General features: G+C 31.4%; 1 protein-coding gene across 2 annotated transcripts in view; it reads right to left on the bottom strand.

The window, feature by feature from the left end:
• Positions 1–13247, bottom strand: part of ZMYM2 (zinc finger MYM-type containing 2) — a 125804-nt gene that overhangs the window by 42121 nt on the left and 70436 nt on the right. For both annotated transcript variants that reach the window (XM_037527367.2, XM_037527366.2), the window contains 5 exons: positions 9371–9521; positions 8478–8593; positions 6889–7005; positions 4656–4806; positions 2199–2371 (listed from right to left, as the gene is read on the bottom strand). In XM_037527367.2, the coding sequence (XP_037383264.1) occupies positions 2199–2371; positions 4656–4806; positions 6889–7005; positions 8478–8593; positions 9371–9521 (708 nt within the window). The remainder of the gene's footprint in view (positions 1–2198; positions 2372–4655; positions 4807–6888; positions 7006–8477; positions 8594–9370; positions 9522–13247) is intronic.

Genomic DNA, 13247 nt, shown 5'->3' on the forward strand with positions numbered 1-13247 from the left:
TTACTCCAGAATTTTTTTATTGCAAGATTTTGGTAGATTTTGTATTCTGATTTAGAAAACAGTATTTGATAAACCTCTATTTTTAATTCAAAAGCAAGTCATTATGTAAAACCACAAAACAGATCACTGAAATGTCTTTGCAAATAACGGAAACATAAGCAGAAATTTGAAAAGCATATTAAACATTTAAGCTAAATTCATTAAAGTTAAATTCAAATAAATAAAAATTTTAAGTTATTTATACTCAAGGTCATCTCTCAAATTGAAGGACAAAGATAAGAGAAAGTTAAATACAATGTATGCACACATCTGCTCAGGCAGCAAATGCTCATAACTAACAGGCAGGTGGGCTACCTGTTGCTTTTCTGTTTTCCTTGAAGGGGAATTTTTTGGGTATTGTTTTGCTTTCAAAAGCTGGATTGTTTTATAAGGGTTACTTTTTTAATGAAAAAGTCTAAAAATTTTCAGTTTTTAAAATTAAAAAGAAGGGGAAAGGTCAAAACATTACAATTTGTTTGGGAATCAATTTAACACATTTTCAATATGATGATGCAATGGTAACAGCGAATAGAAGGAACACATGGATAAGTAAGAAAATACAGTTTTAACTCATATAGAAAATATACCAAAAAAGGTACAATTCCACTATGTGATAAAAATGCTCTTAATTATTCCTCAGATTGGCACAGTATGTATACTACTACTGTGTATTCTTACAAAGATTTGTTGGATTTAAAACAAGGTATAATAAAAACATTTTAATGTATAGATTACTGACATTAAAAATAATTATAACTGGTTATTTAATTAACACATCCTGATATATTCTGAAGAGCAAAATGGAACAATGACATCTAGAATAATGTGGTCTTCTCTGTTCCCCAATAAAAAAGAAAGGGAAACCAATAGATTTCTATTTTAATAGTATAAAAAAACTTTTTGTGAAAAAAAAAAAAAACAGGAAATGTTCATTCAAAGAAAGCTGCCAAACAGAGAAATATTCAGTGTGCTGTGAACAAAAAACAAAATCTTCCAAGAAAGATTACTTTTAGAAAGTAAATTTTGTATTCACAATTAGGCAGAAATCTGTATAATAAAATCATGACAGGAAAATCATCACATAGTAACAACTTCTCCCTCAAACAATAAATTATGAAAAGGATAACAGCCAATAAGAATACATGGAATTTCCACGTGTCACCACTAAATACCATCACTATTGTGAGACTATCAAAAACAAATTTTCAAAATTACAAATTCCAAAGCAATGGAGAAAAGATGTATTTGTGTGTGCTAAACTTAATTAGACCACTTAAAGCCATTAAAGTAACATTTTCGAGTGGTTTCTCAAAAACATTACTGTCTAATAGAATAAGATGTTGGTTTATACTAAAAGGCATGCATAAGCAGGATGTTAGTATGCTTATCACATTGTGTTCTATAATTTGTACCTTAATTCTAAGATTTAAGCTATTCAGAAGCAACAGTAAAATGAAATAACTTTATAAATACAATAAAACTATTAGCCTCAACAATCTCTGACAACTTAGAAAGTATCTTCCTATCTTTATTTAAAAATAATTAAAAGAACTAAATAATATTCTACATAATTCAACCATTTTTATACGATTAATTTCTTTAGAGCTCTTTCATAATCCGGAAGTTATGATGGTGTCAATGGACCAAAAGGAATTTATCTTAAATTTTTACAAGTAGATTTTAATAAAACAAACACATGTGCACTTATAGTTTCATTAAATGTTTCTAGTCTCTACTTATCCATACGTGTTACTTCAAAAATCCACAATTAAAAAGGCAGAAAAGAACAAAAATGTTTAAAAATATATCTGGAGTATCCAAACAATTATCTGCTAATGTTCAATATTGATAAAATTTTCTATTTAGTAAAATGAAGATAACAAATTTTAGAGGAACAATCCATTTTGTTAATCTATACTATTGAAAATACAGATACATTGGGATTCCAATTCAAGTTCTTGATAATATCTAAGATATAAAACAAGTAAAAAGAACACACTGAAATCACAAAGTAATTTTAATGAAATGATGTAATCTAGACTACGTCTAATTGTGCACATTTTAAAAATAAGTAAGCTACCATAGCTATAATAGTAAAATCTATAATAGTTTTTCAAGTCTATTAAAGCAGTTGCTGCAATAAAAGTTGAGTTACTTGCCTTATAGTACCAATCCTGAAATTTTTTACAGCAGTCTTCACTACAGAAATCTCTCACGACACCATCTAGCTCTTTCGTTGCCCCCTTCTTACACAGCTGAGAGCAATAGTTGCAAGTAACACATCTCAATCCTAAACGCCTTGCAAAATCTTGTTTGTACAATAGTTTGCAACCTGAAAAATATATGGTTTTAACATTAAAACAACACTCAAAAACTAATTTTTGAGTTGAGAAAGATCTCATACAGCAAATACATCATTAACTTTAGAAAGTATCCATTCAAAGGCCCCCTTTTCTCTCCTGATTAAAACTGAAATCTACTGTGATCAACACCAACTCGTAAAAATTGGAAGAGAATATGGAATATTACATTAGATATCATGTGGGTTCAAATAATCAATGTTTGAAGATATTCAAATCAGGAAATGTCTCAGGACTATTTTATTTGCTCAAGTTAAATATAATATTAAATATTAACAATCACAAATAGACATGTTAAAGAAATGAAACAAGGTAGACTGTCAAGAGGCACTGAGTAAAACACACAGATATATTTAGCTAAATAGGCATTTTAGCCAAATTTTCTCCTCTTACTTGTCTCTCACCCTACATCAACCTTCAGAGAAATAAAATTGGTTTTACTGATTTATCCAAAGAAAGCATTTGAATATTGCGTTCCTTCCATATTATTTTTAGCTACTGTGTAGATGTATCATTTTAAGTATTTTTGCATATCAGTCTTATTTATTCCCTATAATACCTCAATATAAGGACTAAAATGATCTTTCATACTTTTACTAATGCTGGGCAACTGAAGAATGAATTTCCACTCACATATCTACTGAAGTCCTAACCCACTGTTTAATCCTAACCTCCAGCATAAACTCTGCCCTCATCAACCTAGTTTCAAATACTCTTCCTGTCTGTCAACTCAAATTGCAGTTGTTTTCTTTGTGATTTATTTGGCAATCACTTATATATTGTCTTATGAATCCTTTTTTATTACCTTGAACTATATTTTTCAATATTTGACTTTAATTTGCTTTATCCTTTTAACTAGATTTTGATGGTAACATCAGGTATTAAAATGTCTTGTTATTTTTAAGATTGCAGCAGGAAATTTTTCCAAATAGGAAAAAGACACACAACCTTTTTAACCTTTATTTGTCCATGTAAATGTTAAGTCCATCCAATTAAAAATTATGCCCTTAAATGTCAATTATCTATTTCCTAACAATTGTCTATTTGTTCTAAAGTAATAAACAACAATAGTAAAATGAACAGTAAAACCCATATAATCCAAATGATACGAGTTCATTGATATATATGTGAGCCATTAGCACCAATTTCTTCGTAACTGTGAATCATTAACATACAAAAATCCAGGTATAAAATTAGTTATATTAATTTAGAATCAACTGTTTCAATGAAACATTATGTCACTTTTCATCATAGATTTGATCTTAAGCAACAATAAACCTGTTATCTTTCATTTCAGGTGAAATATACCAATTAAACCTACATAAACAGTAATGATGCCTCAAATAAGCAGCACCTTCTTACATACATAATTTTACTATGTGAAATGTACAGTCAATGTATAAATAGAAGACCAGTTTAATATACTGATAATATTTTTATACTACTGTCATTCTCCACTGCTGGCATTTAGGAATTTCCAAACTTTCTCTTGCCCTTAACTAGTGGTAGAAATCCATATAAAAAGTGGATCTGGGGGAAAAAATAGAAAATGATAGATGTGGGTAGCAGATAGAAAAAGCTGTGAGTTTAGTACCTAGGGCCAAAGAAAGAATTCAAAGTGAAAGCCAGCTTAAAGCAAGAATATGACATTTGAGGAAAAGGAGTAACATGAATCCAAAAACATGATTCCTATCTCTGGAGAATCAGAATGAGAACTGGAGTTCATTTCTACAAGCTGCTGCCTAGCAACAGAGCAGCAAACGTGTAGATGAGAGGAAAGAGAATTCCTGGCAACCCAAACTGAAAACCTAAAAGTAAATTTCCATTGTAGCAATGACACATTTAATTTTCTTCTGATTTATTAAAAATTTTTGTCGGTTAGGAAGCAAACTAGGCAGGGAAATTGATCCAATGTATAATTAATTCTAATTCACTTGGAAAATCAACTTTCAGATCATAACCTGTATGCTTAGAAGTGATATAAGTATGATAATACTTTTTAACTTTATTCCCAAACTTCCTTGTAGTGAAAAAGCAGGTTACCAAATTTTTAGAGATAAGACATCTTGAGTGCCAGAGTCTACAAACACATATAAAAGAACAGGTTAGTGGAAAAGTGAACTCCAACTTTTGGTCAGCTATACTAAAAATATACTGCTACTCTGGACATATGTAGTTATATATTTTTTTAATATTTTAGCAGAAAAAACATTAAATATTAACAAAAGTTATGAATAACACTGTATATACACTTGCCTTCACTACAGAAAGGTCTCTTAACGCCAGAGAAATTTACTGTTTCATGAAGAGTCTTCTCCTCTTGACAGTATTCGCAATATGTAACTATGCAATGCAACTTCTTATAGTCATCTGAACAAGTTTTGCTGCAGAATTGATGCACTTTGTTCTAAATGCACAATGGGAACCTTGGTAAGTATATGACAACCACCTCAAGAACAAGTTTAAGAAATAAAAATGCCACTTACAAAAACAAAGTTAAATCATTTACCAACTTAATGTTATAAACCTTGGGAATACATTTCCTATAGACCATAGACACCTAGTTTAACTACATAACCTGCTAAATTTAGACACAGTTCCACAAAACTCAATGTCATTAATTATCCTAAAATTACTCGGAGAGAGTGAAAGTATCACTAAAACAAGTTTGATGATGCTAAGAGAACCAAAGGGATGGTAAGAAAATAATGGTAGTGAAGCATGGGTAAGCTACAAAAAGAGAAGAGCTACAATATTAATAACATTTTTGCTCAAGAAGAAATCTTCTTTGTTGGGTCAAGCAGCATCAACCACATTCCTATCACAGCTTAATAGTAATGGACCTCTTACAGGTAAAATACTCAATCTGGGGTCATCACACTGCATGATGCTAAGCTGATTGCCTTGAATAGAGTGAGACTAGTATTTAGTTATTTCTCCTGGCACCAAATCCAAGGTAGTCAGAGTGACTTTTCAAATATGCAGCCAAACAGGAATAAATTGAAACTTCTGGAGAGGCAGTTTTTCCCTCTCTGTTATTATGGAGGATATAAACTACATCTAAACTATCTACCTAAGACTTAGAAAAGAATCAAAGACCAAGATAAGAAAGGTGAAAGAGTCTAGGAAGCAATTCAAATAGTAAGACAATTAAAAGTTGCCCCATTACCAAGAGATAACTTAAAAGAGAAAAAAGTCACAAAGCCACAACGCCAACACTGGAATGAGAAACAAGAAGCCCCTGCATTATCAACCAGTTACTGAGGGAGAGGCTCAACTCCCATTCAGTGTGATAGTGTTTTTTACCTCCTTCCAACACTTAACCTCTATTAATAAAAACAAAACACCAATGAGTCCACAAAAACAAAGTAACCCTAACATTCAGATGGTGAAAATGATCTCATTTTCATCTAGTATACCAATTCAGTTTATGCAGAATCTTCACTTCCTATATGATACAATTCTATGTGCCTGTTTATGAATTTCTTTCCTCATTCCCTCACCACCTCTTCACTCTCTTACTGGCCATTCAACATTTTTACTGTTATAATTTAAAGAGGGTATTAGTCACCAAAAATCTTCACTGGATGCCAACAAGTCTTAAAGAATGATTGCATAAGTATTCTTAAGACAGCACCACACAAAATGACAAACTAAAAAATTTTCTAGGGAATAGTGTTAAGATAATGAAATTTCAGATTTCCAAAGTAATTTAGAAATCATGTAGTCCGGTTCTTGGTATCCTCTTTCATCTAAGATTCAGATCATTGGCAACTTGCTAGGAGTCACTAATAAATTCTGGCTCAGGAGTAATTTGCTATTTATATATCTTATATACTATCTTATCACATAGTCATCCCCTCAAAAAAAAAGGTGAAAAGAAAGAATTTTTATAGGTGGACACTAATCAAAAAAGCAGTGGACACCCAGGGCTACCTGGTTCATTCACCCATCCATCCATTATTACCCCTTATTGAAATTTTGCTAGTGGCAACAAGATACAGAAAAGAAAATAGGCTGGTGAAGGCAAGATGATGAGAAAGGGAAAATAAAATGAATTTCTATTAGCATTGTTTTTATTAAAACAGAATTATAAAATGTTAAATGACAGATTTTATATGTCACAGTAAATGACAAATTCTAATTTTTATAGGTACAAGGCAATACAAGATATTACAGTTCACAGACTATAACCAAGGATGGGGAAAAACAGATGCTCCAGACATGTAACCAAACAAAGTGACATTTTGCACACAATATTGAACATTATAGTGAATATGAAGTCAATAATTTTGTTTGACATGGAAAGAAACAAATCCTTTGTTAGTACTATACCTGTAAAAGAAAGTAAATAACCCAGTTATCACAAAATCAGAAACAGCTGATCCTTATCCATTAAGAAATAGGTTCCCTAATGGAAATTGCATGGTTATTTCACTAGCCTTTCATTTTAGTACTAGATTAATGTATATAACAAAGTATGACTTGCCTCCCATTCCAAGATTTCTGGCTTTGAACAAAAAGAATTTTTGCAATAGTTGCATTTCAACTGAATGTCACTTGGACCTATAAACTGGCCATTTGGAGATGACTGCACACTTAGGGCCTGAAACAAAGAACAAAACATAGTGAGTCTGATAAGAATTTTAGAATTTTTATTTGTGATGATTGTCAAATATCTACTATGTCCATAAAGTATTATGTATTTTGCTTTAACATTCCCTTTAATATTTCCTCATGTAAAATTAAATTTCTGAATTTTGTCTTTATAAGTTATACTAGTACACAGTTAGTTTCTTGAACCTGAAATTCAATTTTTTTCAACTACAGGATTACTACTTATTTTAAATAAAATGTGGAAAGGGAGGAAAAAACACGCAATTCAAACATTTCTCACTTTTAAAAAATGTAAGCAAGAATTTAACCAAGTTCTGAACTAGTAAGCAAAGGTCTTTAAAAAACTAAAGTGCCAGTTTTCTCTGCAATGACTCTCACTTGCATTATTTCCATCATTTTCATTCGCAGCTGATAAGTAAAAACAGTCTATAATACTTTTAAATTGATCATATTTTATACATTAGAGAAAAAAAGATTTACAGAGTGGCACTGATACCAGAATTTTTTTTTAGCTTTATTTAATTCAAAAATTAATACAATTTACAGAAAATGATATAGCATATATGTACTTTAAAAGTTTTACTCTAATTTATGAGTGGTGAATGTACTGGTATTTAAGTATTCTTTAATCTAAATTACATATAATTTTCTTAATATATGAAATGGTTAACAAAAGCTTTTTAAGGTTGGTGGTAGCAGAGAGAAAAAAACCTTTATCATTTTTTAAATTTCTGCATATATTGTACAACAGAATTAAAATTTGTAAAAACATAAAACATGCAAACTCAAGACAGTAACTATCAGGTGAGTAAATTTTTTTTTTTTTTTTAAACTAGCAACATGACCCTTAGTGGTTCCAAAAATTTGAACTCCATTAAAGTTAATTCTTCTTTCAAAACAAAGCAAACAACTATCTTAATATTTTGCTTTGAAATGGAAAAACATCTAGTGAAGACAAAAGTTCAAACCTATATTTAAGATAAGGGGGAAAAATGCTGCTTTTCTAGTATCTTTGTATAACTCATCCAGAGTTACAAAATGATGAGGCTGCCTAGAGGTTTATCCAAATGCAGTCCTTAGAAATGAGTCTAAATTAAGTATTTCTTTGAAATATAAAAAGTACATATATAAATAGCCTCATCAAGTCATGAGCAATAAAAGTTTCAGTTAAATGAAAAGAGTATTTAACAATATACTACCTATCAGGCACTGAGCTCAACTATATCAAAATGTCTGTCCCTTCCAAGTCTGTATCATAAACAACAATAAAAACGCCAGTAGATAATCCACGGTAAGTAGACAGCTGGTACAGCCACGTCTACTATTGATCTCTAGAATTAACATCCTCCAATTTGATCCTCAACAAATTATGTAAATTAAAACATTAAATAATGCAAATGCATATTACACTGTTCATTTGCTATCAGCATTTTATTGAAGAGGGTTATACAAAATATATACCTGAAATTTAGCCACACAACTGGAATTGCAAAAGTTATACAGTTTTCCATCAGGCATTGTGGCTTGATATTGAGGTAAAGAGTTTCGTTTACAAAAATGGCAAATAATTCCCAAACCTAGGAGAAAAAGGCATAGATCTGATTTCAAAGGGAAAGAAAAATCTTAAATGATATCAGAGAACAGCTTATTAGTGAAACCTTCTGTAAACTATTCTTTTATTAGCTTCTAAGATTATTTGCTCCTTTAAAAAAAAAAATTAGGGGTCTCCCTGGTGGCACAGGGGTTAAAGTTTCAGTGCTATTGCTTCTCGGCCTTTTGGCTAAGATCAAGTGTAAAGTCTCAGCACTATCAAACTATCACCAGCCACTGTGGCCTGAGTTCAATGTTAGGCCAGGGAGCTAACCCACATGGCTCATCAGACCTCTCCTGTCTCGCCTGCTGCTCCCCTCAGTGGATATATCCACCTGTTCTGTTCCCCACTCTGTCTCTGGTGAATGTTCTCATTCCCCCGTACCTCTGGCCTAGACCCCAATTCTTATATGCATAAATAAAGTAAATAAATCTTTTTTTAAAAATAAAAAAAATCATAAGAGCCTAGGGAAAAAGTCTCTAAAACATACCTGACTGTATGTAAAATAATCTGTTATAGACAATGTCTGAATGGAAAAACAATTTTATCTAAAAATACAGGTATGCATGGAACTTTACCAGTAACTTAAAATTTTAAAGAAATATAGAATAATCAAAACCATCAAAAAAGTTTGGAGTAATAAAGTGTGATAATAAAAATAGTATATGCAATTAGAAACAAGCATTAAAGGTAAAGGAGAAAGAGTAGCTATGAAATTAGTCATGCTATTAGTTTTTTAACTTTACAAATACCTGAAACTTACTTTGTGATTTTGCATATTTTGTCTTGTGGCTATTCATGCAAGCAGTTGAACAATATGGCTCCATATATCCATTAGGACCTATACACTGTGTCATATCAAAAAATCTGCACTGTGTTCGGCAACCAGTACATGTGGTCAGTTTTCCATATTTCTGATTTTTAAAACATAAAAATATAATTGAGAAAAATCACAATTTAACAAAAATTTATATTTTTCATTACACTTTTTTTTCTGCAAAACAATTATGTTAATCTCTAACCAGGTTTAAAGGTCAAAAGTCTTCATCTGGATACAAACTGTTAACAATACAGGTAAATTACGGTCAAAGTAATAATGTTGATCTAATTCTCCTTCAAAAATAAAGGTTTTTCTCTATTAATTTAGTTTAACCAAACCCTTACATATAGGTAAGTAAAAACTGAAAATCAAAGATAGGCAGTGCTTTCTGTTTATGATGATGCAATTCATCATTTGATAGAGAATTTAAATGAAACTGTAACAAGCAAGCCTTAATAGATAGTTAAATGACAACAGTCCTTCAAAGGAATAATCTGAAGATGTCAAATACTTTTTCCATTGAGTTGCTGTTGTTACAAGAACTGCTGCTATAACTTAAAACTGATTTACCACCTAGCTACTATATTTAAAACCTTATTCGACCACAATAAAACACAAATACTTTTCTAAAATTTTAATTAAAAAACTTAAAATGATTTGTCTGTTTACTAGTCAATAGATAATAAGTCAGTGCTCCTGCCAAAAGTATTTGCCAACAATTACAAACTTCAAAGAAATGAGATAAAATATATGAAAGTAAGACTAAAAACTATTAATTTTCTATTAGAGAAATTATAATTCAGATGTCTTACTCAAAAATCTTGATAGTCACAATTAAAAAACAAAACTAGTTATATCAAACCTTTAAGAACTTATACTTTATCTCTTTTAAGTGGTTACAGAACTGTCACAATCAGTTAAATCAAGTATCATGTCATGTTGCAAAATAACTACTCATTTTTCCATCACATGTTGCTATTTTACTCCTCTTCATAACCAACAGTACAATAAGACAAAAGAAGACTTCAAACCATTCTAAGGATGGATGAAGAATAAATGTCAAGAGAAGATGACAATGAAGGCAAAAACACAACTACATAGATAAAACCATATGGGTAAAAAACACAACTACATGGATAAAGTTCATTCATGAGTACCACAGGATTTAAAAAATAAAGGCAAAAAAATTAAGGTAAGGGCCTCCCTGGTGGCACAAGGTGTTAAGTCTCAGCATTATGAAGTTATCAGTAGCCACTGAAGCATGACATCGGATCCCCAGCCAGGGAGCTAACTCACATGGCACAGCAGACATCTCCTGTCTTGCCTGTGCTCCCCTCAGCAGTGTATTTCAGTACATCTACCAGTTCTGCTCACCACTCTGTCTCTGGTGAAACCTCTCACCACCCACACCTCTGGCCTATACCCAAACTCTTGTATGCATAAATAAATCAATCTTTGGGAGGAAAATAAATAAAAATTTAAAATGTAAGGTAAAGCTAATACCCAGACACAACTAACATCAACATCAAAAAACGAAAATGGACAACAAACTATCTCAGCATACGATAAATAGAACAGGTATGAGAAAACATAGCTATCTATGTGTCAAGAATGTATGTTTCTATTCATTCTGGTACCATAAAAATAACCCATGTTACCTATTCCTCATTCACTGAAATACTGCTAAAAGAAGGGCTACTTTTTTTCCCCAAAGGAGAAATTAACTCATTCTTCAATCTTTGATAGGGTCCAGAAAGAAATACTTATTAACAGCAGAAGAATGGTAACAAGGAATAATAAGAATAACTGTAAAACTATTTAGTATAATTATGATTCTATCAATGTTACAAGGAAAACAGAGAGTGGTTTGTTTTTGTGTTTGAAATAACACATTTTCCTGAGGCTTATATGGGAATATAAATTTTAATACTGGAAAAGGATCAAAGAAAGCAGATCAATAAAACAGCAGCAGATTTTGTTTAAAATCTGGAATACTAAAAATACTAGGACACCTGCCATGTGTGCAAGAAAGCAGCTCCCAGGTAAATATATGTATGAAACCTCTATATAGCAGTACCTATAAAGACTTCATTCACTAATATATATGAATCCAACAATCTAATCTAATATGGGATTAGACATATTTATATATATTATACATCACTGTTCATTTTTAAACAATATTTGCTTTTTTCCTCAATTGTAGTCCCCATAGAATTTCCTCTACCAATTCATCTATGCTCCATCATCACAGTCCCCTGTGCTCCTCCCTCCCCTGCAGGATATCTCTGGTTTATAATTGTTTTTGTTTTGTTTTATTGTGTTCTATATTGTTATTATTTTTTCCCCTGATGTCTTATTTGGTTCCCCTGCACATGAAACCACCTAATATTTTTCTTTTTCCTTCTGACTTATTTCACTGAGCATAATTCCTTCTAGCTCCATCCATGTTGCTGCAAATGGCATTAGTTTATCTTTTTTGATTGCTGAATAATATTCCATTGTGTGTGTATACCACATCTTCTTGATCCAGTCATCTATTTTGGGGCATTTGGGTTGTTTCCAGGTTTTACCTATTATAAATAGTGCTGCAATAAACATAGGGGTGCAGGTATTCTTTTGAATCAGTGTTTTTGTGTCCTTTGGATAGATCTCTAAGAGTGGAATTGCTGGGTCATATGGTAGCTCCATTTTTAGTAGACTGAGGAACCTCCAGACAGCGTTCCATAGTGGTTGGCCCAGTTAGCACTCCCACCAGCAATGTAGGAGAGTTCCTTTTTCATCACATCCTCACCAACATTTGTGTTGTTGCTAGTTTTTTTGATATATGCCATTCTTACTGATGTAAGGTAGTATCTCATTGTGGCTTTGATTTGCATTTCCCTGATTATAAGGGATGTTGAACATTGTTTCATATGCCTAGCAGCCATTTGCATTTCCTTTATGGAGAAGTTAGACTTTTTATTTTTTTACTAGAAACATTCTCCATATGTTGACACTGACTTTATTGGCAGAATGATTAAATAATTAAAAAGCTTTAAGACATACCAATAAAAAGTAGACCAGTGGATTGGATCAAGTAACAAGGAACTAAGCAACTGGTCTACAATGACAAATACTTTTATCTGAAGGAAATGAGAAAGTACTATCAAAAAGATATAATTATTTATATTGAGAATATTTTAACAGTCACTTTCATAGATATCACTGCTTCAAAACCAAAAGATTAGTTTAATGGAAGAACATTAGCAAAAAAAAAAAAAAAATTGGTGCTCTTTGGTTTGTTTTCTCTACATCATATGTAAACAACCAAAATTCTAATCTAAATCCCATGCATCCCATAGATATGTATTTAGTCACTTAGAGAAACAAAATTAGATGGAACATTTCAGTTCACAATTTAATATATTTTCCACTGGGTTCGGGGGGGGGGGAGGAGCAGTGGAGAGGGAACAAACCTATTCACAAATTCAGTATAAAAATATGACACTGAACTGACTGAAACAAAATATTGGTAAATATAATGGGGAGTTTATGGCCAGTTGGCTCATTATCAGGACCCTCATTTAAAAAAGAAGTCTTACATTTTAATTTTAATCAATTCCATAAGAATATCAAAAGTAAACATCACATAATTTTAAATTCCCCCTAATTCTTCCTTTCATATTTCACTTTGTACATTTTGACTGCAAATCTAATCTAAGAAATAGGCACCAAAATTATCAGCTGCACAAATCCTACTTCCTAGCCACATTCAACTACAACTTACTTATCTTGCATCAATGATATTGCATGGAAAAATATAATACCTTTATATGCA

The sequence above is a fragment of the Talpa occidentalis genome, unplaced genomic scaffold (genome assembly GCF_014898055.3).
Source record: "Talpa occidentalis isolate TD23 unplaced genomic scaffold, MPIMG_talOcc4v2.1 talOcc4.5, whole genome shotgun sequence".
Classification (NCBI taxonomy): domain Eukaryota; kingdom Metazoa; phylum Chordata; class Mammalia; order Eulipotyphla; family Talpidae; genus Talpa; species Talpa occidentalis.